This window comes from Callionymus lyra, chromosome 6, assembly GCF_982586985.1.
Source record: "Callionymus lyra chromosome 6, fCalLyr1.hap1.1, whole genome shotgun sequence".
NCBI classification, from domain to species: domain Eukaryota; kingdom Metazoa; phylum Chordata; class Actinopteri; order Syngnathiformes; family Callionymidae; genus Callionymus; species Callionymus lyra.
Window position 1 is genome coordinate 12,200,585 of NC_141823.1, and position 25,257 is coordinate 12,225,841.

The window sequence follows — 25,257 nt, forward strand, 5'->3', positions numbered from 1 at the left end:
AGCTGGGGTGTAAGGCTGGATCAGATCAGTGATGTAAGGAGGAGCCTGACCATGAATAGATCTGAAAGTAAGAACCAGAATTTTAAAGTTGATCCTGGAAGAAACTGGCAGCCAGTGAAGAGTTTTAAGGATCGGAGAAATGTGAGTTCTTCTACTAGAGTGGGTCAGAATATTTGCTGCAGAGTTTTGTATTAACTGCAGGCGAGACATCTTCTTGTTTAGCAAATGTTTGATCATGAGTGATCAACAGAGATGAGGGGAGGCGATGAAGAGAGTGCAGGCAGGATGGAAACAGGTTAGAGACAAGGATGTTCAAAAACCACAGCAAAATTTTCCAATAAATAACAGACTCTTATGAGCTTTATTTGAAAAAGATATGCCTTTATATCAACACAATAAATAAAAGATCCACAACACCTTCTCATAACATGAGCAAACATAAAAAACAAACACATGGAGGGACCAAGCCTCGTCATTCTTCTAACCGTGCATCAAATCATTTCAAACCATCTGACGCTTCATTGGTTGCAGATTTTTGGTCAAAAACAGGAAAAGCGTTCAGCGATATTTGACCTAAACAAGCATGAAATGTTTCGGACAGAACTTCGTCACACAGACAATCCGACAGTGATGTTATCTACATGAATCGTGTGTCGCATTTACAAATATACACACGGCTGCCAACCGTCAATCCAACCTTCATATCGTCATGGTAACAGATGATTCAGACGTCTGTGGATAATGAACAATTACAATTATATATCTTCTGATATTTTGTCTATTTACAGCAGAGCAGCAGCGGACGAGTGTTAGTGACAGAGGATTGAAAATATGTACGGATGTGTTCATGTCATGCTACATAAAAGAATCTCAATATTTAAAAGTGTATTCTTGTCATTGAAGTTTCCAACAGGCGTTTGTTTATATCTTTTTGACGTTATAACAAAAGTCTTTGACACTTTTGCTTTTAAAATAAAACATCTTTTAACTGTTGCGATAATTTAAGTTCAGGAGCAGTTGTGTTATATTCCCATTGTGTTATATTCCCACAGTGAATTATCAAGCGTCATCGTGACGACGATTCAACAAGTAAAACGGAAATGAAAAGTTCAACTACCACAGTTGAGGTAAAAGCTCACTTGACATCAATATTATGAAAAGCCTGTCAATCAAGAGGCCATGACAATAGTACCTCAACATTCGTGGTTCAAAATAATCTAGAGTGATAACATAATGTAACATCTTCAGTCTTTACTCATTATTTTAACTCCTGACTATTTGATGGATACGGAGGTTGCATTCATTTCCATCATGGCTGAACTACTGAAATTTCTAAATCGAAAATTGACCCAACCAGACGGTTTTTCCCCGTTTGAGACAAGGGTTGGAACCTACCAGGCCTTAAGACAGATGCAATTACACTGTTCTTACAAGGGGGGAACCAGAAAGAAATATTTCTTCGCAGTGAGATTCCAACATTACTAATGGTAATTAAACACACATCTTTAAAAGTAAAAACTATAGATTAACCTGATTAAATCGATTTTTTAGCTCAGAATACAACTTTAGAATACAAATCATTGTCTGTCAATCATTAATAAGGATTTCTGAACGTCGCTTATTAAATCTAAATGAACAAGAGTTGGAAAACGATTGACTGTTAAAAAGTTTTTTGAAGATTTTCAAATAAACTCACTTCCAAATTCAGCCAAATATTCTCCTATGTTTCCATAAAAGACTATAATTGTGATGAATACAAGTAAAAAGTATGACAACATTATTAAGATTCTCATTGTATCTGTCCTTCAATGTGCACTTCAGACATAAAATTAAAAGTTTATGTTCAGAGTTAAAAAGCTGAATCTTTTCTCAAAAGAAGTTTGTGATGATGCCGTTCTGTTCTTCATGCAGACTCTTGCTCTGTGTCTGCGGTACCAGACGTATATATGATGTTGTGTTGTTAAGAAAATAAAACGCCGTCAGCTGAACTATTTACAAAAGACTTGGAGCGGGAAGTGAAACGTCAGCCACACTGACCACAGCGCTCGCCGGTGGTTTTGGTCCAGTAGCGGAGCGGCAGAGAAGTGGTTACCATGATGGTTCTGTGGAGCTGAAAAAAACTCCTGGATCCCTCGGAAGGTGCTGAGGTTCCATGTCCAGGATGAAGAAGGGAAGGTTGGAGGCGAGTTGCAACCTGAAAAGGAGGACTTTCCTTTAGGGGCCCGACATGGCCGATGCTTTCTTGGTCACTGCAAAGAAGAAGATAAGTAGAATTCAAAGTCAAATCTTAGATTTATATTTCAATTAACTGTTTCCTACATATTTATTTCGACAGTTCCACTTCCTTTAGAGAATACAGTCTCAGCAGCTGAGAATGAAGTTCTAACACATCTCACCATAGAGTGTCAAACTTAATAGGGTTAGGTTAGGTTAGGTAGAACTTTATTGATCCCTCAGAAGGTCTCCTTCGAGAAATTGTTTTATTCCCAATTAGCCACAGCAATACAGCAATTATTCTTAAAAATAAAAATAAAATAAGAACAAGAACAAAGAGAAATAAAGAGAAAGAACAAGATGATACAATCTAAGTCTAAAGATAAAGAACATAGATCAAAGAAAAATAACAAAGAAAAAAGGATACAAAGACTAACAGAATAGAACATCATGATACTTTCGCTTCACTCCTGCTAATCACACAAGGGACAAAATACATGAGCAGTCCAGGTCTCTGGGTCAGATTCTTCTCACTCTCTCACTGTCTAAAGACTAGACGTGCTGGATTCTAGAACCTTCATTGATGCTAACATCTCAGTGACCACAGCGCTTAAATATTTGAGTAAAGGATCAATTTAAGTCAAGACTAAATGAAGCAGTATTTGTCTCTACCTTGTCTTCATACACGTTGCTGGGACTAGCATCCACACTCTTGAGTGCCCTGTGGTTGAGCACGACGAGGAGACCGAAGCTGTCGCAGCGCAGCGTCGCCGTACTGGATACCTGAACCCATCCTCTCTGGGTCCAGCTCTCCTGCGGGAGAGAGAAATAACTGCCATGAGGGTGAAGACGCACGATGGGAGGAGAGGAAAGGAGTCTCTTACCGGACTCGATCTTGTTGAGTATTTTGCGAGCACACTGGACAAACGCTTCTTCCACGTTCTCTCCGGTCAGAGCACTGGTCTCCAGGAACATCAGCTCTACAGACAGAATTCATTTGCACATGAATTAACTTATTTCTATTAATTTCCAAAAACAACCTGCAGTCAATAAAAGCAGACGATTCATCAACTCACCGTTTTCTTGAGCGAAGCGCGAGGCCTCCAGGAAGGTCACCTCTCGGTCAGCGTCCAGGTCTTTCTTGTTTCCACAGAGGATGATCACAATGTTCTGACTCGCCAGCATGCGGGCGTCGCTCAGCCACGTGGTGAGAGCGTTGTAGGTCTCTCTGCTGCAGAGTGAAGCGAGGAACACAAGATTACGATTGTTAATATTAGAATTATTCCTTTTTATCCTTTTTATCCTTTTTATCCTCATCATAATGACTACTATTGTAAGTATTATTATCCATTTGTCATTGTTTATTCTTATTAAAAATCATTAGTACAATTACATTATTAGCTGTTCTATGTTACTCTTTGTATCTTTTGTCTTTGTTGTTTTTCTTTGACCTATGTTCTTTGTCTTTATCTTTAGACTTAGATTGTGCCATCTTGTTCTTCCTCTTTATGTTCTTCTTCTTATTTTATTTTTTATGTATTATTTTTTATTGTTTATGAAAAATTGCTGGCTATTGGTAAAAAACAATTTAGTTTACAATAAAGTTTTACCTTACCTTACCTTACAATTGTTATTTTGATATACATTTTTAATTTTTTTTTATAATTACCATTAACAATACAAACAATATTCATGTTTACCATCATTTTTTTTTATTATTACAAAATTTGATTTGGATCTTGTTCGAGATTTCCGTCTGGATCCATGAATCATGTCAGATGTATCACTCTATGTGGTGCAGAAGGAGCTTCAGCTCGAGCACCTGCTCTTACGAACCCCAACCATATGTGCTGTGCAAGCGAGTTCCGGAACTCTACTAATACCTGGTGTCTCTTTTTTTGTTATATAATAAAAAAAATGTTTTATATAAACAAATAAAATTAAAATAGTGATTAATAAATCTAAACTCCCTTTACAAAGGTCCTCACTCTCTCTGTGCCGTCATCGTTGTTTAAAATAAAAATGTTTATCAATCATTTTTATAAATAAATATTACTATAGTTGCAGATTAGTTTCCCTTTATGCTGAAAATGTTGTTCAATTTGATGATTAAGTACTTTTAAGTAAAATATTTAACACATTAAAACATTTTATGAACAAGATCCATTTGTGTTGACATCACAACGAGTGAAACAGGATGAACACGCGACTATGACAACAGAGGATGTGTCATTACCTGGTGATGTCATAGACCAGCAACGCTCCGGCTGCTCCTCTGTAGTAGCTTCTTGTCACGGACCTGAAACAGAAACAAATAAAAAACAAACGTCGTTCACTGCAGGTCTCAGGTGTTTAAAACAACACAGACAGGACGAGGAAGCGTCAGAGGCGACAGAGAGACGCGAAGATGTAACAACAAACATTTGTTGCCAAACTAGTTCTTGAGTCAACGCAGAGGAAGAGAGATCAAATCATTTGACAGTCTAATGAATGAGTGAGCTTTGGTTGTTACGATGCAACCTGCACAAAGTCTGGACTTTGTTTTCTATTACATGTGTTTGTCATCACTAGAACATATTTCACAGCTTTAAATCACTTCCAGGTCAGGACCGGAGTGAGTTGGTGCTGATTATGAAAAACATTCTGATTTACCTGAACCGCTCTTGACCGGCTGTGTCCCATATCTGTAGCTTCACCATTTTGTTGACCACACTGATGATTTTGGAGCCGAATTCTACTCCGATGGTGTGATTGGATTCATCCTTGACTACAAAAAACAAAAAGACAGTTGGAAAAGTTTCTATTAGTCCTACATTTAGTCTGGTATGGATACTTTAAACTTCTTTGTGGATTTGAGCATAAGAAGGGTCCACAAAAGTTATTAACCAAATGCTGTCTATGTCTAGAAAGTAGTTTGTGTTCATAAAAGATTCACTGCTACGATTCCTACTAGGTGTGTGTATTGGCTACGATCAGGCAATACAATGTGTTTCACAGGGGCAACAATATGAGATACTGCAATACTGAAGGAACAAGAAAATATTTGTAGTATTGTCAAGTACATGACTCTGGTGTTGCAGAATTTACAGACCACATGACTCTTGACAAAGTTGTTTTGAAACCAAAATATGTCCAAACATGAGCTTAAAAAGCTGCTGAAATTTGACTGTATCCTCTTGTCCTCAGTCATCATTGGAACCTCTTCTTTAGCTGCAGATAACGTAATGTCTGATGCCATGTAGCGGCCGGAAGTTGAATTTCAACACATTCAAAAGGCTATGATTATTTGCATGTTAATGCTAACTAAAAATCTTTAGATTATTTTATATTACACACAGTTTATCAAAATATAAACCATAAAATGACCACATTAACATTAAAATATGATTTTAATGCCCAAAATTCCCTAATTCATGCCATGGTCTACAAAGGCGCTATATAAATAGAGATTATTATTATTATTATTATTATAATAATCTGCATCTTGTTAAATGTTGTACATACATGTCGTGGCTTTGTTCTGAAAATTCCATTTAACTTTTAATTTGGAAGTTGCCGTAGATGTCTTTTGTCTATGTATCAGCTATTTTGTTTTCAGTTAAAAATAACTGTAAACTACTTCAAGACGGTTCCTACAACAGATCCACGCCTGCCAACAGACAATACTCAAACAATGCAATAACACTTGGGCAGGAAGTTAAGTTGACTCACATCTCTTTTCTATGAACTGATGCAGCAGACAGGACTTTCCTGTGCCAGCATTCCCGATCACAAGGAATTTAAACAGGAAATCTGTAGAAGCAGAAGAGAGAGATCAGGTCACATGACACAGAGACAGAGGGTTCAGTGTTCGAACCTAGAAAGTTCCTCGCAGACACATTGCATACAACGCTTTTATACCAGTCATATTATGGCTCCAGAAGCAGGGTTGTTCGTTTGACTCCCTACAGGTTTTACACTTAATGAAGAACATCAATTAAAAATAGATAAGATAGATACATGGATAGATGGATAGATGGATAAGATAGATAAGATTGATAAGATAGATTAGATGGATAGAAGGATGGATGGAAGGATGGATGGAAGGATAGAAGGATAGAAGGATAGAAGGATAGATAGATGGATAGATGGATGGATGGATGAAAGGATAGATAGATAGATAGATAGATAGATAGATAGATAGATAGATAGATAGATAGATAGATAGATAGATAGATAGATAGATAGATAGATAGATAGATAGATAGATAGATAGATAGATAGAAGGAAAGATAGATAGAAGGATAGATAGATAGAAGGATAGATAGATAGATATTGGAAATTTAACTTGAGAAATGTAACAACACCATAGTGACGTTTATTGTCAGAGTCTAACACACAGCAACATAACCAGATTACAGAGACAACATCTCAGTTGTTTGGTTATTTCGCAGGAGCAGCAACATCTTCACCGATATGAGCAACTGTGACACATTGTATTTTTTTTTTTTAAAGGCGTTTTAACGTTTTTTAATAAGGAACTCAGTGTCGTGACAGCTGTCAAAGTTATTTAAGAACAAATGGTGGAGCGACATCGAAGCTAGCCTGACTGCTATTTACGAACGAAGGGAATCTACATCCGCTCCTCTTCCGCCGCACTTTAAATCACAAATGTCTCTTTTTGTTTTTGTTTATATCATCATGCGCGCGTTTAGTTACCGTATGATTCCGACATCTCCAGTGCAGGTGTCCCCCCAGCAAACAAACAAATGACGTCAAAACAGGCAGCTTTGACTAAGTGAAAGGAAAAACACTCCTTAGTGGTTTCCGTGATTCCAGCTGATTCCACATTCTGTTTCCGTTTGGGTTTTGTTCACGTTTTCAAAATAAAAGCATTTCACTCTACCTGTGAAACGGATTTTTCCAACGAGAAAATATCGCAGTTCATATGTTCGACCAAAAACGAAGTAAAAACAGAGTAAAAAACGTATTATAAATGTTATTTGAAAATAAACAGTCGTTCTGAGAAGCGACCATTGGCAGCACAAACTTCCCTCGAAAATCTAAAGTAATGATATGCGATACTTTTTATAAACATTCAAAGGTTTAGACATTGAGTGAAAAATTGATTAGGACTATTATCATGACCATAAACTCAAAAAGGGGGAAAAAAAAGCATGATGGACGGAAATTGTGCTACACTTTGTCGAACAGTAGATGGCAGCATCCCAGTTCAGATATACGATGACATAGAACGTTTGAGAAAGAAGAAGAGTAAAGAGAGCGGTTGCTGTAGCAAAGCTAATAAGGCAAATACATTTGTTATTGTAATATGGCTACTGTTCTCCCGGTTAGACCGCCCTGTGACAGCAACCCTGCTACCCCCGGAGCTCAGTCTGTTAAGGTAACCTCTTTTCGCTGCAAAGCGATGTTTTTTATTATTATTTGGCCCCCAGCTAGTTAGCATCGACGGATTACCCCCTGAATGCATCGCCTCTTTGTTTACTATCGTGTTGTCGTTCACCTTTCTGTTGGTTCCTAAGGTTTACTTTCAACTAGGAATTCAGTAAGTTTAATAAGCGTTATCCTGTCTTAAATTGGATAAAAATCATAAATTTAATATACGATGTTGTATTGACATAGTGCAGGATATGGATCAAGTAATAATAATACATTTTATTTTGATTAGCTTTCAACCTTGTTGTGCAGGAAATAAATAAATAGATAGACGCATAGATGGATGGATGGATGGATATATATAGATAGATAGACTTTATTAAACAATTTCCCAAAGGAGACCTCCTGAGGGATCAATAAAGTTATATACTAAGTATCTATTGATCCCTCTGGAGGTCTATTTGTGTTTTATTGACACAACTAACAAAAAGTATGAACATTCATAAACAGCAAATTTATGATATTCAGGTAAAATGTATGTGATATTATGTTATTTGAATGCAAGTTTTGTTTTAATTTGCAGGATGATCTAATAGAAGAAGTGTCCAACGATGGGAGCCAGCCTCTTAAGCGGAGGAGAATGGGATCGGGCGATAGTTCCCGAAGCTGCGACACATCCAGCCAAGATCTCGGGTGGGTTTATTTGATGATGTGCAACACTCAGAAGTATTTAATTAACATTAATAATTAAAAATTCAATTCACATTAACTATGAAATAATTTATCATTACCAGTAATAGGATATTAATATTGATAGTTCTTTTCCCCAAATGTCTTCCAGTCTGACCTATTTTCCAGCCGAGAACCTGACGGAGTACAAGTGGCCCCCCGATGATACGGGAGAGTATTACATGTTGCAAGAACAGGTCAGCGAGTATCTGGGAGTCACATCCTTTAAGAGAAAGTATCCAGGTGAAGATTTGTCTTTTTGACGTGTCATGACTGTATTTAAAGTTTCTCTTTTGAAGTTATCAAATAGTAATAGTAATAAAGATGTTTTTGTGTAATTTTCTGCAGACATGGAGAGGAGGGATCTTTCACACAAGGAGAAGCTTTATTTACGAGAGCAAAATGTCATCACAGAGACACAATGCACACTTGGTAAGATTTAATCCAAGCGCTTGAAAACACGTATTTTGACATTATATTTTAAAGACTTAAGGGGGTTAAAATTTCAAAAGTTATTAATACAGTTTACTATATATTCCACGTTGTGTCTATCAAGCTTTACCTTATTGTTGGTCATACTTTCTCCTCGTACATGCCGTCCTTAATGTGAACATGATAAATGAATAGACTCTTTATGAGTCTAAAAACATGTGAGACAATCAACTGGTGAACTGTACACCAAAGTATTGTGTCAGCAAGTGTAAAGAAAGAATTTGGCAAGGTGACATCATTCTGTGAACTTCTTTGATGTTTGTTACTTTTATATTGAAGATATGTTTTTACTGTTCTATAAATCTATCAATTCTATAGCAATATATGAATGATGTTGGCAAAGATTTAAATGTATGTATCAAAACTTTTAGACACAAATGTAACCTTCATTCTTTTGTAATGTTGACCTCATGGTATAATTTCATGACTTGTTTTGAATATAGGCCTGACCGCTCTGCGCAGCGACGAGGTGATAGATCTGATGATCAAGGAGTATCCTATCAAACATTCCGAGTACTCCGTCATACTGCAAGAGCGAGAGCGATTGAGAATAGCGAAAGAGTATTCTGTAAGTTCACACTTGTATACTTTAACAAGTAGGTTTAAATTGGTTAATTTTCCCCTCACTTGTCTCTCACTGTCTGCCTGATGTGTAGCAAATGCAGCAGCAAAATCCTCAGAAGGTCGAGGCCAGCAAGGTCCCGGAGTACATCAAGAAGGCAGCGAAGAAGGCCGCGGAGTTTAACAGCAACTTCAACAGAGAGCGGATGGAAGAGAGGAGAGCATACTTTGACCTGCAAACACATGTAAGAGACACAACTTCTGAATGAGTTCACTACAGACAAACAGAAATTTTTAACAGCTGTTGTCAGAAGAAGCATATCCTTCATCCCAAAGTTTAATATCATGAATGAAAATGTGTATAATATGTTATTAATACTGCCAAGATTGTTAAAACAGTCATAATACCTGGGATGGGAGTCAATAGTTGTTACAATAAAAGATGGACTGGTTTTGACATAAACCGTGACTATTAACGTTTTAAAATTATATTAAACACAAAAATAAAGTTGTATAAAAAAGAATATTTAATGGAGCCTCTTAGTCGAACGACAACAATAAATATTGCAACTTAACCTAATGGTCCTAAGATCTGGTCAGTGGATTAGATGGATTGTGTTAGGGAGAGTTGTTTATTTGACAGAAGACAAAATATCTATTTGGTAGAAATATTCTTTGCCCCCATTTGTTGAGAAAACTCCAAACTGTTCTGTTGATGCTTCTCGCCTGAACTCACCCAGCACAGCCACTGATACGATTTTAAATATGTATGTGTTTTGAGTATTGTTTTGTTGTTAAAGCGCTTTGTGACACTGTTCTGAAAAAGCTGCTTTACAAATAAAGCTAACTTACTTACACCCAATAATATACATACAATCGATCCCCAAAATAATACTGACGAAATTCCATGCAGAGTGAAAATAAATATATTCTTTATATTACATGTGTATTTTTTAAGCCAAAGGTTCTAATATTCTAATAAATTAAATTTTACTTAGCTAAATTTGTATCAAAATGATGAATAAAAATTACAAATGAATCGACATGAAAGCAGATTAAAACCCTGTCGTGTTTCAAATCAACTAGTCTCACAACAGTTCTTTATGAAGCCCTAACAATCTCACTCCCTCATGAAAGGACCTGAGCTGTTTCTTCTCCCATCGTCTCTTCAAATGTCGCATCATTATATATATATGCTTCGTTCTAGATCATCCAGGTTCCTCAGGGCAGGTTCAAGGTTCTTGCTCCAGAAATGACCAAATCCGGACCTTACCCAGTAGCTCTCATCCCGGGTCAGTTCCAGGACTACTACAAGAGGTATAAACAACATACACTATATTAAATGACCCCCTCTTTTCACGTGTCGTCTCTGACGTTTGTCGTGTCCTCGCCAGGTACTCGCCGAACGAACTCCGGTACCTTCCGTTGAACACAGCTCTGTTCGAGCCTCCGCTGGACCCAGAGCTCCCCGCACTGGACTCGGAGCCAGACTCGGATGACGATGATAAGAAGAACAAGAACTCATCGGTATGCTGACAGGCTTTGTGTTGGTGCTCTGGTGCTCTAGACACCACCGTGTTCTGTCTCTCACCGGAATGTTCTTTTAGAACTTGAGTTCGTTTTGATGCTTTGTTTAAAGCGTTAACTCCTCATCAACAACACTCCTCTGCTTGTACAGGACAGTTCTTCAGGAAACACTTCGGACGTGGAGAGTCAGGAGGGAGCAGGTTCACAGAGCCACAAGTCCAAAGTTAAAGACCGGACGCCCGCCAAAGACCGCAACTCTTCCTCCCACAGAGCCACTCCCGGGTACAAGGTAGAAGACAAATCCACCTGAAATCTCCTTCAGCGACAGCAGCAGCACTTTTTCTACCCCTCCTCTTCTTTCTACTCGCACCACTCCCTCAATCCATCCATCTGCCACCCCTCCCACTGTCCTTCACTCTGTTCTTCAACAGACTGACAGCTCCTCAGCTGGAACTACACACACTCAAATACACCTTTTGTGACGAATCAGACTTTCTTCCAGACTCTGAGCAATAAGACCTTTTCGAAGGATTTCTTTAAAAAACTTTTTTGGTGTTTTTTCAGCCACAAAAACTGGACTTCAGCGTCTTCGCTTACCTCCTGTGTGTCCTCACTTGTCAAGAATATTTTTCCAAGACAAGTTATTGGATGTTTTGGCTGTTACTTTTTGTTTTTGATGTTACCTGAGACATTTAAAACCACATGGTGGTGGTTACTAGAACATAGTTGTTAAGATATTTTTTAACATTTATAACTGCATATATACACATAAAGATATATATATATATATAAAGTAGGCTGAACTTTACTATTGAATACTTGGTTTTATCTGAGCTGAATTTACTGTATTAGTATGTCATTATTGAGGTAATTGTCACTACACTGTCAGTGAAAGGTAAACAGAGTTTTGTTCAAATTATCTGAAACTAATGCCTCCTCACAGTCACTAGATCTTTACTGCTGTGGCAGCAAAGAGTGTGTGTTGTCGTAAATGGTTGCTAGGCGAGTGTAACTCTTCTGTTTGGAGGTCGGAGGTCTTTATATTAAAGTTTGCATCCACGCTGGTGAGATCTCATTGCAAACATGCAGCCACGCTTCTGCGAGCCTAGACTTGGAGGGAATAAATATAAATCTCATGACAGGTTAAAATAGTGCTACTGTTTCTACACAAAATTAACCACATTTATGGCCACAAGCTCAACTAAAAACATATTAGAATAGTTTTCATTTAAGCACTTTTTAAATTATATAAAACTGTAAAGATTTTAGGTTTATAATTATTTTTTAATTACTTAAAAATAACCAACAAATGTGTTTCGTATTAGAAACATCCAAAGCTTTTTTCCTCTTAATATTTTACATGTAATTATTATATTATAAATATCTTAATTATTATCATGTTTATTATTATATTTATGCTCAGCAGAAAATCCAAATATCACCTTTAGATAGTACTTTATGGAACAATTAACGTTGACAAAACTAGTGGCGTTGTGACAAGGCATCGATCAATCTGTTCATGTTGCTCAGGCTTACGACCACAGAAGTGAAGAGTGTTTGCAGAAGGACTAGTTTGAGAAGAGAAGTCTTCAGACATGTAGAGCAGCAGCAGAAGGTAACGTCTTGTGAGGACATTTGTATTTTGGTGAGACGAGTGGTAATAGTTTGTTCAAGTCGAGTCAAATATCAGTTGAATCAACACAGTTCCTGTGAGGACACGATCTTTTGGTTCCACACATAGATTCTACTCTACAGCTGATTTTGATGCAGCTCTTCATGAAATGCAATAACTAACATCAGTGTTTGAAATAAAATCTGTTTCTTTGAGTTGACAAAGTAGATTTAGCATTTACAGTTAGTTACTGTGAACTCGTTTGACTGTTCATCATATGATCACAGCGACTTTAATTGAAGTATGTTTTCCTGTGAACATGTTGCATGTGTGTTACACATTTATATATATATAAGCGTTTAAATAAAAAATATGACAACAATGCAACTGAATTGTCAATTGCTGTTTAAAAAGTGAATATCAACATGTTTTTTTTCTTTTAGAAAGTGCAGAACATTTGTTTTTGTGCTTCAAACTTCTCTGAGCTAGTTTTCTATCGACTTGTCTTTTTCTTCACCTGAACTTAACTTTTGCTGAAGTTTTCTTACTAATTCAACTTTGTGTGGTGATGCGACTGAAGTGTAGAGTCCTGCTTATTTCTGCTCTGAGCTCCTCCAGCATCTGAAATGTACGACAAAGTTTATAAATGTCACAACAGTACACACTCAAATCCAGTCTGTACAAACTGGCAACAGTTGGCTCGTCCAGTTTCTCCAAAACACTATTGTTTTAGCAAATAACAATTTCAGCTTATTATTGTTAAAATCACTAGTCAGAAACATTGTAGTGGTTAGGTCGTAGGTTCTCGTCCTTGAGGCAACTCTCAGAGTGAATCTCCTTTTATATGCATGTTCTCCTCGTGCTTGCTTCAGTTCCCCCTGGACACTCAAGTTTCTTCCCACAGTCCAAAAACACACAGAGGTTGATTGGTCATTCTAAATTGTCTGTGCAACTTGTTCAGGGTGTTCCCCACCTTGCGCCCCTATGTAGCTGGGATATTCTCCAGCCTAAGACCTCGTATGGGAATAAGACGGAAAGAAAATTTAATCGGGTTTAAAAATTACTCCAGAGCTCAACGTTTCTTCTCTCATTTCCTTTTCCTGCTGCTGTCTTTCCTCAACAGTATTTTATCATCTTTTCTCATGTTTAGTCATCGACAACTTCACGGTTTATTGAAGGATACTTTCATCTACCGTCCCTCTGGGTGACACTTTTCTGTCTCTGTGGCTTCCTGGATTAACAAGTGTCTCTGTAACTCTTTCCAAAGTAAACGCTAAATTAAAGGTGACTCAAAATGCATGTTAGTAAAACATTTAAGATGCTTCAAGTGAGTTAACATGAGAGTTCATGACCGTTGCAACTTCCTAGCAGCGACCCCGAGATGTTGTTGGTTCTGCTTTTATAGCATTATTCTGCCTTGCAGCCTAAGGTCATTCCACATGCTATGTGTGGCATTTGCCAGAAGGGTAAAGAGTCCAACAGGAGAGGGAAACCAGAGGCTCTGATTCACTGCTCCCAGTGCGACAACAGCGGTGAGTCTGACTCCACCTTCTTCTCAAGGACTCTCCACCTCTCAAGGAGCTCTCCTCCAAAGGTTCGCCTCTTATCTCCTCATTATCTCGAGTCATAGAGGCAGGATGTGACATCATCTTTCCACGATTCTAGACGACACCTGTCGAACACCGGCCCGTGGGCCGAACCTGGCCCAATAGTTATTTGATGTGGCCCACAAGAGCTTTAAATCTATTTATTTTGTTGTTTTATATTCACTTAAAAATAGCTTATCTACAATCTACAAAGTATCAGAAAGTTGATAAATGTCAACACTAAAGAATCTGGAGATATGTTGCATATCATGATACAGGGCCAACAAATTATGATACTGTAGGAACAAGAATATATTTGTAGTATTGTCCAAGTACTATTAGTCTATTTACAGACCACATGACTCTTGACGAAGTTGTAAATGCTTTCATTTGTTTTGAAACCAAAATATGTCCAAACATCAGCTTTAAAAGCTGCTGGAGTCGATTGTATCCTCTCGTCCTCAGTCATCACCGAGATCTCACAGGGTTTAATTGTTATTTTAGCTGCAGAGGACGTAATGACTGCTGCCATCTAGCAGCCAGAATTTTAAATGCAAAACAACAATTAAATGTCACAGAATAATAATAATGCATGCAAATATTCACTATCGCACTTAATTAAAATGGTAACATGACAGAACTAAAATAAAAATAGTAGAAAAAAAATATCATATTAGATCAGTGTATTGATAGAAGAGTTTAACTTCACAGTTTTTAATATTTCGGCCTCTAGCATGACAGTGTGTGACAGGTCTGATGTAGACCATCCCAGAACGATAGGGTCTTCTGAGAGTGAGTGAACACTTGGTTGTCCTCAGGCCACCCATCCTGCCTGGACATGAGTCAGCAGCTGATCGGTGTGATCCAGACGTACCGCTGGCAGTGCATGGAGTGTAAGACGTGCACCGTGTGCCAGCAGCCGCACCACGAGGACGAGATGATGTTCTGCGACAAGTGTGACCGCGGTTATCACACCTTCTGCGTGGGCATGGACTCGATTCCTACAGGTACACAACACACACATACGCACACACACACACACACACACATTTGTGTTCCTCAGCAGCTTGAACATCCGCGGTTCGTCTCCTCAGGTCACTGGGTGTGTGAAGTGTGCGACAAAGATTTCAACACGCCAAAGAAGGGAGGAGCCAAAACACCCAAGAAGACCAAGTCGGCTCAGAAGTGACCTCCGACGCACAAAGATGCTTCTATCAGCACCATCGACCATTACATTATGACCACCTGGGACGCACGTGTCAAACCTTTGAGATGTGACCGTGAGGCTGCATAAGTTTCTGGAAGATCGTCAATTAATCCATAATCCTTAACTAAACTTGATTTTTAGGTACTAAAATATCTGATGTGCTACTACCTCTGTTGTTTCTACAAGAGGTAATTTAAATGTTTTTTATTGTTAATATTCCATCTGCAGAGAACATTTATGGAATCACGTCATTCGTCTGTCGATCAGGTGAATGACTACAGATTGTTGGCAGCTTCCACTGAGCTCATGATATGATGCTTTTGTCAAACTACTCGGAAAATATTCTGCGTGCGAGTTGTTCAGGAAAGAATCTGTTCTGGGGTCGTTGTTGTCCACTGACACATACTTAACCTTTTAGCTTGAATCATCAATCTTTGGTTAAAATCATTTCAGGTCAAAGTCACTGAAGCTGAATCGTTTGTTACATTTGTAATAAAATCTTTTTGAATACAAATGTGTCTTTGTTTGACAGAGATATTCAAAAGCCCTTGATATGTTTAACTGCAGAGGAAAATAATCTTAAAGCATTAAAAAAAAAAAACAGCAATACTTAACAGAATTGTTCATATTTATTAAGAATGTATAAAGAAGTACTGAGCAAACTTCCTAATATCAGGGACCATCTGAGTGCTGACCAAGAATCTGTTCACCTGTAAAAGAATAATCACCATGTAGATCTGAAGCAACAGATGATAGAAATGAAGCTTTTGGAAAAAATCTATTTCTCAACCAACACTCTGGGATTATTATCGTGAGACAGAAGGAAACAAAGATCTAAGGAACAATCTTCAGTCCTTCCTCAGTGGTAGCGTCTGCTCTTCGATGCCCTCTTTGGTGACGATGCAGATCTTGAGAGCGTCTCCGGTGTAGACGTCTCTCTCCGCAGCCGAGATGAAAACATCCTTGACCAGCTGGACGGCCTTGTCGCGGCTCAAAGGGATCTGCTCAACCCCCTCCATGTTCTTGAACCCGATCTGGAGGGAAAACAACGTGGAGTCAGACATGAAAGTGTTGGCGTGTTTTTTGAGAGACATACCTGGTTGTCCAGCAGCGGTTGCAACATGGCACTGGCGGATCCTCCGGCCTTGTACGTGTCCCTCTGGTAAGAGCCCACTGGGTCAAAGCTGTACACGGCCCCCTTGCCTGTGCGACAGAATTCGTTCTAAATTAACAGTTCTTTTTAAACTCATGGACACTAAATTGTGAGATTTAAGTGAGGACAAGAAACCATCAGTGAGATCAACTGTAGAGTGTTTCAAATGACTCACCATGTTCATCTAGACCGCCAATGATGTTGTAGACATAGTAGGGGAAGAACCTTCTTCCGTACAGGATGGTGGACAACATTGCTGCGATGGCTCCGCTGTTCATCCTCTTGTTGTTTGAATGTTTGTACATCTGAAGAAAGAAAAAAAATCCAGTCAATTAACAACGTTTTCTCCATTCTCAACTCAATTCTAAAGATGTACCTCAATAGCAGAAAGTAGAAACGAACACTTTAATTACTCAAATACTCAATAACAAAAAAACATAATATTGCAGTCTGGTTATTTCAAATTACAGCTGTCAAAGTTACCTCCTTAAATATCTTTCAAATCCCTTTACAGCAAGCTTTTAAATGTAACGACACAAAAATAAGAGTTAAATTGAAGTGAATTACTTCCTTATACCAAGGAGTATCATCTTATCTTAATAAACACTTAAAAGAGTCTTTTTTTTTTCCCATTCATGTTGTTAAACAAAACTGGTTATCTGTACAAAGGAACAGTTAAACTGAAGTAAAATGTCAACTTTTCCTTGTATTTGCGAAATTGTCTGAGTAATCGATTACATGTTCAGTAGAATACTGGATCACTAGAAAAATATTTGAAGAGAAGAAGGGCAACAATATGTGGACTTCTGACCAGACCATCTGCTTACAAATAGTTTAGTTTGAAATGAGTTTATATTTCAACAAAAAGTCAACCAACCTGTAACCTGGCGTCGATGATTTTGGTCAATGTCAGACAATCCCCATGGAAACCACTGCATCCAATAACAGTCGTGTCTGTCCTATGAGATGAAAGCAGATGTGTTTGAATTCATATTCAACATGATGAATACATTATTAAATTAAACATGAAATAATGCGTTTATACCAATATATCGACAAGATGGTTAAATTAAATATATAAAACATGAGGAGATGACATCGTGACGGTCTGTGGAACAGCAACAATGAACCAGGATGACAGTGCAAACTTACAGCTTGTAGCACTTGGGAGAGTCTCGGCTGTGGATTGAATATCCTTCGCTGAGTCTGGTGTCAGAGGCGACGATAGCGAAGTCTTCTCCGGCCACAGCGAGCACCGTCCTGCAGAAAACAACAATGTTTAGACAAATCAATGGCTGCTTCTTCATCGATGCTAACCGAGGCTACAAATACGAAACCGAAACATCTTCACAGCAAAGACAAACACGAGCAACTTAGCGTTAATACAGGAATACGTTTAGCAACAACGAGATATGTCGTTTAAAAAAGACATCAATGGCCGTTGAGGTTAATTTAAATCATTTGTTATTATTGTTTTGTGTCAGTCCACCGGTTTGTTAGCATGCTGCTATGCTAACTGTTATACACATGATATGTGTCGCTTACCCTCCATTAAACGTGTACGGGGAGAACCGATGTTCAGTCGGTCCAGAGTAGTGGTAGTCTTTCATTTTGCCATTGTCCCCAAAGTTCTGAGAAGAAAGCATTTTGTCGCTTCAGAGAGAATTTGTACGAAGTAGTTAAACTCGCTGTCTCATTCCAATATGGCCGCTTCTTCGTTGACTGTTGTATTTAATCAGACTCTAGGTGAGCGCCCCCTCTGGTGGTAGGTCTCATCGACGCTGCACGGCTGGATGAAGCGAAACTTTCTCGGTTTAGTTTTTACATTAAGGCTAAATACACAATATTACATACAATCCTAATTCTTCATCCAATCACTGAAAATACTATATTTTATAGAGAAATATGGCGTTTCGATCAAATAAAAAAACTGTAGATAACGTTATTACAAATCACATGAAAGTCCATGTAGTGCAAGTTAGCTTGCTACAAACCAGTAGGCTTATAACTTTTAATACATTTTAAATTACCTTTAGGATTTCATGACTTCATACCAATCCTTTCTAATGATTTAATACATGTTTTCATTTGTGTTTATAACTCCCTTGACCAACTTTTGTATTTTGTACTGTAGTGTGAACTTGTAATGTTAGTATAAGTATGATTGTATTTATCATTGAGTTTAATTTATTTGAAATGTATTATTCAATTATTTTATTACTGTTATCTACATGTGTAGTGTCTTTATATGTGTATGTGTTGATCTTTGTTTTGTGACTACTCAAATTTACCCATTGTGGGAAGAATTGTGAGTCAATTAATGTACAAGTGCATGTTTAAGATACTGAGAAGTGCTTCTTCTATTAAACTTATTTATTTATTTTTGTTTACTTGCTTGCAAGTGCAAACTTTTTAGATTTCCTTCACTAGCTACTGAAGTCAGTCAATATAAAATAATATTGTTTTGTTGCCACTAAAGGTAAACTTCAGATATTTGGGACTTTAAGTTCTAAAGACAAAGCAAAGGAAACAGTTTAAACATTTTATTTTGTTTTTTTATGAATCCAATAGTAACAAGTGTTTAATCAACAATGTATTTGTCAAAGACTCGCTCACACACACAACAGGCAGACACAGGTAGTGTCCTCAGGCATAGTACTGCAGGTTGGCCTTCTTCTTGGCTTGGACCTCCAGGATTCCCTCCATGTAATCTTCATGGTTCAGCTCGGTGGCTCCGCGACGCAGTGCGATCATTCCGGCCTCCACGCACACGGCTTTGCACTGGGCTCCGTTGAAGTCGTCGGTGCAGCGCGCCAGCTCCTCGTAGTTGACATCCGGGCTGACGTTCATCTTGCGAGAATGAATCTGCATGATACGAGCTCGGGCCTCTTCGTTTGGCATGGGGAACTCGATCTTCCTGTCCAGACGACCTGACCGGAGCAGAGCGGGGTCCAAGATATCCACCCTGTTGGTGGCGGCAATTACCTGGAACGAAGAAAATTATCAGATCTAGTTGCTCTGTGGATTTTTTTTAAGTGATAGTTCACATATAATTAAAGTTTCACCATTTTCTCCTCACCATAATGAATAAAAGTTAATTTTGTTTCCTACAAAAAGGCTTAAAGTTAAGAGTCATTTCCTTTTTTCGGAACAATTTCTCATGTCAAAGCTTCAAAACAAGAGGGATATTACAGACGAACAGTATGTTTTTTTGCCTTTATGGACGAAAAAACAACCCCAGTACCAGTCACTACCGGTCATATGGACTTGCATCTCTGCCTGAAACTTTTTCTACGTCTTTCAAGATCAATCCTGTCGTAAAAACATGTGTATGCGTCTGACCTGCTCCCCGGCTACAGTTGGCAAAAACCACCACAATAAATAGGTTGTATTATAGGAAATAATGTTTAAAATAAAATATGATTAAAAAAGTGTTGAACCATTACCTTGACCTGCATGTTGGGCTGAAATCCATCCAGCTGGTTGAGGAGCTCCAACATGGTCCTCTGCACTTCTCTGTCACCAGCCTTCTCGCTGTCGAATCTTTTGGTTCCGATGGCGTCCAGCTCGTCGATGAAGATGATGGAAGGGGCTTTCTCTTTGGCCAGGGCGAAGGCATCCCTCACCAGCTTGGCTCCATCGCCGATGAACATCTGGACCAACTGTGGACCGGCCAGCTTCAGGAAGGTAGCTTTGGTCTGGGCGGCACAAGCCCTGGCAAGTAGGGTCTTTCCGGTACCAGGGGGGCCGTACATCAGGACTCCCTTGGGTGGCTGGATACCCAGGTTCTCAAACTTCTCCTTGTGGTTCATGGGCAGGACAATGGCTTCCACCAGCTCCTGGATCTGCTTGTCCAGTCCACCGATGTCGCTGTATTGTTCCGTGGGCCGCTCGTCCACCTCCATGGCCTTGACTCTGGAGTCATACTCGGTGGGGAGAGTCTCCAGGATCAGGTAGGAGTCCTTGTTCACCCCCACCAGGTCCCCGGGCTTCAGCTTCTCCGCGTCCACGAGCCCGATCACCGGCAGGAAGTAGGTCTGCCGGGTGGACGTCTTTATGACGGCGCACTTTCCTTTCCGCTGAGAATCCAGGTCCACGTTCGCTCCGTCCTCCTCCTGGTCGTTGGGATCCACGTCCAGCAGCTCGATCACGTTCGACACGAGATACGGAAGCGTTTTGTTGACTTTGATTTTCTCCGTGTTTTCCTTGATTTTATCCTTCATAGCTTGTAGTTCGTGGGTCACCCGCAGCACCTCGCTCTTCATGATCTTGATCTCGCTGTCGAGCAGTCGAGTCCGCTGAGATATTTCGTCCGTGGACATTTTAAGGACTTCTTCCCCGATCCCATCTTCCACTTCATCCCAAACTGACTTGTCACTCAGCGCCATCTTTGCTCCGTCTGTCTGCCGTGAACTGTGACACGCCGGAAGTTGAACTTTCTTCTTCCGGATATGGAGGACGCTCAGTCACACCGAAGAATTTAAGAATCGCTCGTTGGTTTTATACGCTTGGTGTCTGGTCCTGGCTCAAAGGTAAGAATAAAAACGTGTATTCATTTTAACTAACTTCAGAGCATATTTAGTAGAGTTTGGGGTTTTCCCGCTGGACCGAGTTCTAGCAGTCGACGATGCTAACATTAGCGCGACTTGTTAGCCACTAGATGCGTTTATAATAAAAACTTCAATATCTTACTTAAAATGCACAAACAAGTGTAATAAGCGAGTGGATGGGATTCTGTGTCACTTGACTTTACGTGAAATGTAAGAATCCCTGTATGGTTGAAACGCTGTGTGTACGTTGGCGCCACTGATGCACAGTTTGTGTTACTAACTTATGTTTCTATGCTTCTGCAGGTCGGAGGGAAGAGGATTCTGCAGCTGAAGCGGCGTTTTCCTCCAAAATATTTACTGGTTTAGCTCATCCTGTCAGTGCGACTTCCTTGCATACGTTAGCTTCATACCTTTGAAAGTCATCGAAGGCAAAAGAAAAGTGCAAAGATGGACCAGAACAACAGCATGCCGGCCTTCCAGGCGTCTCCGCAGGTGATAAGATACATTTTTACTATGATTACACGATTATTCTCATTAAATGTGTTCAAATCCAGACCCTAAAATGTTTGTTTTGTTTTATAGCATGTTCAGGTTTTTGACAAAACGGCTATTAAACAAATATGACGTTGTAAGGGAAAAATAATGTGATTTAAAATGCATCAAGATACATTTTTTTAAATGATTTGTGATGTGTTTTTCATAGGGTGCCATGACTCCAGGCATGCCTATCTTTAGTCCCATGATGCCATATGGCTCCGGCCTTACACCCCAACCCGTGCAAAATACCAACAGTCTGTCTATACTGGAAGAGCAGCAGAGGCAACAGCAGCAACAACAAGCCCAGCAAGCAAACGCAGGTAGTTCTACTTCTAACACTTGCCACAGGAGACATTCCTACACATAAACTGATGAGTTATCCTGTTTTTCAGTCCTTCCAGGGGCGTCAGGCCAGACCCCTCAACTTTTCCATTCCCAGAATATTACCGGTACAACCACCACAGCACTGCCTGGCAATACCCCCCTCCATAACACCCCACTGACACCCATGACCCCCGTCACACCAGCCACGCCTGCCTCAGAAAGCTCCGGAATACTTCCACAGTTGCAGTGCGTTACAACTACTGGATCTTTGTCCTGAAATTCCATAACTTGGGACGTCTACCTTTAATGTTGTGTATTTTGGTTTCTCATCTTCCTTACCTAGAAATATTGTGTCTACTGTCAATCTGGGCTGTAAACTGGACCTGAAGACAATCGCGCTCAGAGCCAGGAACGCAGAATACAACCCAAAGGTGAGTCATTTTTACGTTTGTAAGGAAATGATCAAGTCCAAAAGCTCATCAAATCTGCTCAACATAAGTACATACTTTACACAGATAACCTGCACTGAAGGGTGTCATGATTGAAGGATGTGGGGATGTAATAATCTTCTTAAAAATGTTGACTTGCATCAATAAGTAGAGTCAATTAGTGCAGTCAGTAAGGAGTGTATTTGCATGCATTTCCTCTGTGGGTAACTTTCAAAATTTCATAACCATGAGCTCTGGCCTTAAGCTCAGTGTCAGCCTGTTGTGTTAAAATCTCATCGTCCACTGCAGACAAGATCAGGAGCCTCGTGTACTCAGAATTGAAGCATTGATTTCTTACTAAAAACGATCGTACACTCAAACCCAGAAAATGATGTTAAAAATATTCAGATGTTTGAATCTGTCCGTGACACTAATCCAATCACTTTTCCTTTGTTCATCCCAATCAACGTAGAATTCACACGGGTTAATTCCTTTCCATGCCCTCATTTAAATATGTCAATCATATTTAAATATGTCAATCATATTTAAATGATCCACAAGACCCGAGATTTTCCACGATCAGGAAAAAAAAGAAGAAAAGGAAACATGAATTTAAAGTGCATTAACAGTTTATATTAGTCAATTTTTTACATTTCTAAATGAGTTAAGACAACCGTAAAATGTTACATAAATGGTTATTAAGAAAAATACTGTTTTTACAGAGACCGCCAGTGGCTTATTTAAAACGTCTTCAGATGAAGTTTAATGAGAATAAAACAGTTAATCAGTAACTTATTAATCTTCACATAAGTGTGTTTTTAAGGATGTATCTACGATCACGTCATCGCATGAGGGGAAACCAGCTTTGACGTGCGTACACTGGAAGAGGGGGGAGTTCAGATTGGCTGCCGAGCATGTCAATCAAATCGTCAACCAATCGGCACAACAACAATTTGACATGCAGAGCAGCAAATCAGAGCTCTCATCTCTATATTCTTTTATCATATTTTATTATGTCACACCATATACTCGCAACAGCCTCGCGATCGACCAGTAAATCTCGAACGACGTGTTGGGCCCCCCTGGTCTAGACGTTATGCTTGAAAACGCAAATAAAATGCAGTTTAATTTAATTGAGTTTCTTTTAGCGTTTCGCTGCTGTCATCATGAGAATACGAGAGCCCAGGACAACGGCGCTCATCTTCAGCTCGGGGAAAATGGTGTGCACCGGAGCCAAAAGGTAAAGTCATGTTTTTACTGAAAGAAAGTGTTTTTTAGAATGAAAACATGATGGTTTACAATGTTCACAATATTTAGTTGTTTATCCTCCTTTTCTTTTTGTCTCGTCTAGTGAGGAGCAGTCGAGGTTAGCAGCCAGAAAATACGCCCGTGTGGTACAGAAACTTGGATTCCCAGCCAAGTTTTTAGATTTCAAGATCCAGAACATGGTGGGCAGCTGCGACGTGAAGTTCCCCATCCGCCTGGAGGGTCTGGTGCTCACACATCAACAGTTTAGCAGGTGTGTTCTTCAACCGTGCATCCGTTTGATTTGATCGTTAAAGACCAGGCCAGTAACCCAGTGAACTCTCTTCACAGTTACGAACCCGAGCTGTTTCCCGGACTCATTTACAGGATGATCAAGCCCAGAATTGTTCTGCTCATCTTCGTCTCTGGGAAGGTTGTACTTACAGGTGAGTTTTGCCGCACTCATGGACAACTGATCGAAAGACAAGAGGATGATTGATTGGTGTAAAGTGGTCGGCTAATGTTGCACAAAAGTTGGTCCAGAGGGCGATGAACACATGTCAACGGTATGTTTTTGTCAAGTCGATGCTCTTTGACGGCTGCAAATATGCAACTCGAGCACAGAACTCCACAGGTGGTTGTTGCTGTTTGACGTTGTATGAGCCATTGTTCACTAATGTTTTGTTGTGTTTGTCTCCCTGTTCAGGTGCAAAGGTCCGAGGAGAAATCTACGAAGCGTTTGAAAATATCTATCCAATTCTGAAGGGTTTCCGAAAGACGACGTAGAACCGGCGACCTTTAATCCCCCCCACCCCCCAACCGTGCTTCTTTTTTGATGACACTTGAATCTCTGAGTGCTGGGAAGAACGCTTCTTAGACTCATGTTATCACTTGTACATACGACTGTAAGAAAAGACCGTTCTACTTTTTATTTACATTTGTATTTTACTAACCCCTGCTCATGGTTTTAATGATGTTCACTTCATTCAACTTTTATCTTAGTTTAGCGTGTCAGTTGAATTTTAAACGATTCATTAAGAATCCTCTTAAATCAAAAAGGTTCATATTTTTATATTGTATTTGTAAAGTTTATGTTGAATATTGAAGTTTTTTGTTTTTTTTGTAACTGCATCACTTAAAGGGTGAGTCTCTCACGAGTGTCTCAAGTTGAAACTTGAGTTTGAAATTTAAGTTACTACACGACTTATCTGCTCTTATTTTTTTTCTGGTTTTAAACCACACGACACTCTGGAGAGTCTGCCCGTGACACGGATTAATGTTTTGACCGTCGTTGTTGCAAATACAGATTTGAAAGAAAACCTTTTTGAATGCTTGTTACTTACACTGGTGTCTGGTGTGGAACCTTCAACACAAACGTTCACAAAATGAAAACGAAAACTACAGGAATCAAATGAATACGTAGACATTTTAACATTATATTTGATGTTCAATTAGTTTCATCTCGCTCTGATAACATATCTCTGTACGTTTAAGTGATGGAAACGATTTTTAAATGGTCATTTTCAGTCCACATAGTCGACTACAGATAGGCGACAAATCAAACGTGCCCACAGTATTCTCGGCATCAGTTCTGGAGATGCCTCTCATGTTTTGTTTCACCGGTGCAGTCACTGGAACTCTTTTGTGGCTTTCATGAGCTTCAAAGGTCCAGCGCGATGCAATAAGGATCTATTATCGTCACTGAACCCATTTAAA

The 25,257-nt window shown here is 39.2% G+C and overlaps 5 protein-coding genes across 6 annotated transcripts; 2 read left to right on the forward strand and 3 right to left on the reverse strand.

Moving 5' to 3' along the window:
• Window positions 1–342: 342 nt before the first annotated feature.
• On the reverse strand, window positions 343–7,070 carry rab4a (RAB4a, member RAS oncogene family). 2 transcript variants are annotated; one of them, XM_087793644.1, is made up of 8 exons: window positions 6,913–7,070; window positions 5,926–6,006; window positions 4,867–4,981; window positions 4,451–4,513; window positions 3,291–3,445; window positions 3,099–3,194; window positions 2,887–3,024; window positions 343–2,249 (listed from the first exon to the last, which is right to left on the reverse strand). In XM_087793644.1, the coding sequence occupies exons 1-7, from the start codon at window positions 6,926–6,928 to the stop codon at window positions 2,912–2,914; spliced, it is 639 nt and encodes a 212-aa protein (XP_087649770.1). In that variant the 5' UTR covers window positions 6,929–7,070; the 3' UTR covers window positions 343–2,249; window positions 2,887–2,911. The 2 variants fall into 2 exon arrangements, with proteins under 2 accessions (XP_087649770.1, XP_087649769.1); XM_087793643.1 differs by having other exon boundaries at window positions 2,887–3,027; window positions 6,913–7,069.
• Window positions 7,071–7,456: 386 nt separating this feature from the next.
• Window positions 7,457–15,818, forward strand: phf10 (PHD finger protein 10). Its single transcript, XM_087793645.1, has 12 exons — window positions 7,457–7,597; window positions 8,174–8,283; window positions 8,432–8,562; window positions 8,668–8,751; window positions 9,255–9,379; window positions 9,468–9,617; window positions 10,580–10,689; window positions 10,767–10,899; window positions 11,051–11,188; window positions 13,935–14,043; window positions 14,916–15,104; window positions 15,192–15,818. The coding sequence occupies exons 1-12, from the start codon at window positions 7,526–7,528 to the stop codon at window positions 15,284–15,286; spliced, it is 1,446 nt and encodes a 481-aa protein (XP_087649771.1). The 5' UTR covers window positions 7,457–7,525; the 3' UTR covers window positions 15,287–15,818.
• Window positions 15,819–15,914: 96 nt separating this feature from the next.
• Window positions 15,915–18,174, reverse strand: psmb1 (proteasome 20S subunit beta 1). The gene is made up of 6 exons (XM_087793010.1): window positions 18,003–18,174; window positions 17,610–17,717; window positions 17,335–17,416; window positions 16,633–16,762; window positions 16,401–16,507; window positions 15,915–16,338 (listed from the first exon to the last, which is right to left on the reverse strand). Exons 1-6 carry the CDS (start codon window positions 18,101–18,103, stop codon window positions 16,153–16,155), a joined length of 714 nt encoding a protein of 237 aa, XP_087649136.1. The 5' UTR covers window positions 18,104–18,174; the 3' UTR covers window positions 15,915–16,152.
• Window positions 18,175–18,985: 811 nt separating this feature from the next.
• On the reverse strand, window positions 18,986–20,872 carry psmc3 (proteasome 26S subunit, ATPase 3). The gene is made up of 2 exons (XM_087793646.1): window positions 19,904–20,872; window positions 18,986–19,442 (listed from the first exon to the last, which is right to left on the reverse strand). Exons 1-2 carry the CDS (start codon window positions 20,843–20,845, stop codon window positions 19,104–19,106), a joined length of 1,281 nt encoding a protein of 426 aa, XP_087649772.1. The 5' UTR covers window positions 20,846–20,872; the 3' UTR covers window positions 18,986–19,103.
• On the forward strand, window positions 20,865–24,864 carry LOC148076398 (TATA-box-binding protein). Its single transcript, XM_087793647.1, has 9 exons — window positions 20,865–20,989; window positions 21,311–21,499; window positions 21,711–21,864; window positions 21,937–22,114; window positions 22,212–22,299; window positions 23,445–23,536; window positions 23,648–23,815; window positions 23,893–23,987; window positions 24,248–24,864. Exons 2-9 carry the CDS (start codon window positions 21,455–21,457, stop codon window positions 24,325–24,327), a joined length of 900 nt encoding a protein of 299 aa, XP_087649773.1. The 5' UTR covers window positions 20,865–20,989; window positions 21,311–21,454; the 3' UTR covers window positions 24,328–24,864.
• Window positions 24,865–25,257: the final 393 nt, after the last annotated feature.

Bases quoted from the DNA above. Each gene is read 5' to 3' on its own strand.
- phf10 (XM_087793645.1), top strand. From the start codon at position 7,526: ATGGCTACTGTTCTCCCGGTTAGACCGCCCTGTGACAGCAACCCTGCT. The intron at 11,189-13,934 runs GTAGAAGACAAA...TCTGCCTTGCAG, and splicing joins GAGCCACTCCCGGGTACAAG to CCTAAGGTCATTCCACATGC. The intron at 15,105-15,191 runs GTACACAACACA...TCGTCTCCTCAG, and splicing joins CATGGACTCGATTCCTACAG to GTCACTGGGTGTGTGAAGTG.
- rab4a (XM_087793643.1), bottom strand. The intron at 4,982-5,925 runs GTGAGTCAACTT...TGTTTTTTGTAG, and splicing joins TCAGTTCATAGAAAAGAGAT to TCAAGGATGAATCCAATCAC. The intron at 4,514-4,866 runs GTAAATCAGAAT...TTTCTGTTTCAG, and splicing joins GCCGGTCAAGAGCGGTTCAG to GTCCGTGACAAGAAGCTACT.
- psmb1 (XM_087793010.1), bottom strand. From the start codon at position 18,103: ATGCTTTCTTCTCAGAACTTTGGGGACAATGGCAAAATGAAAGACTAC. The intron at 17,417-17,609 runs GTAAGTTTGCAC...TTCATCTCATAG, and splicing joins TCTCCCAAGTGCTACAAGCT to GACAGACACGACTGTTATTG. The intron at 16,763-17,334 runs GTTGGTTGACTT...TTCTTTCTTCAG, and splicing joins TCATCGACGCCAGGTTACAG to ATGTACAAACATTCAAACAA.
- LOC148076398 (XM_087793647.1), top strand. From the start codon at position 21,455: ATGGACCAGAACAACAGCATGCCGGCCTTCCAGGCGTCTCCGCAG. The intron at 23,537-23,647 runs GTAAAGTCATGT...TGTCTCGTCTAG, and splicing joins GTGTGCACCGGAGCCAAAAG to TGAGGAGCAGTCGAGGTTAG. The intron at 23,988-24,247 runs GTGAGTTTTGCC...CTCCCTGTTCAG, and splicing joins TGGGAAGGTTGTACTTACAG to GTGCAAAGGTCCGAGGAGAA.
- psmc3 (XM_087793646.1), bottom strand. From the start codon at position 20,845: ATGGCGCTGAGTGACAAGTCAGTTTGGGATGAAGTGGAAGATGGGATC. The intron at 19,443-19,903 runs GTAATGGTTCAA...TCTTCGTTCCAG, and splicing joins AGCCCAACATGCAGGTCAAG to GTAATTGCCGCCACCAACAG.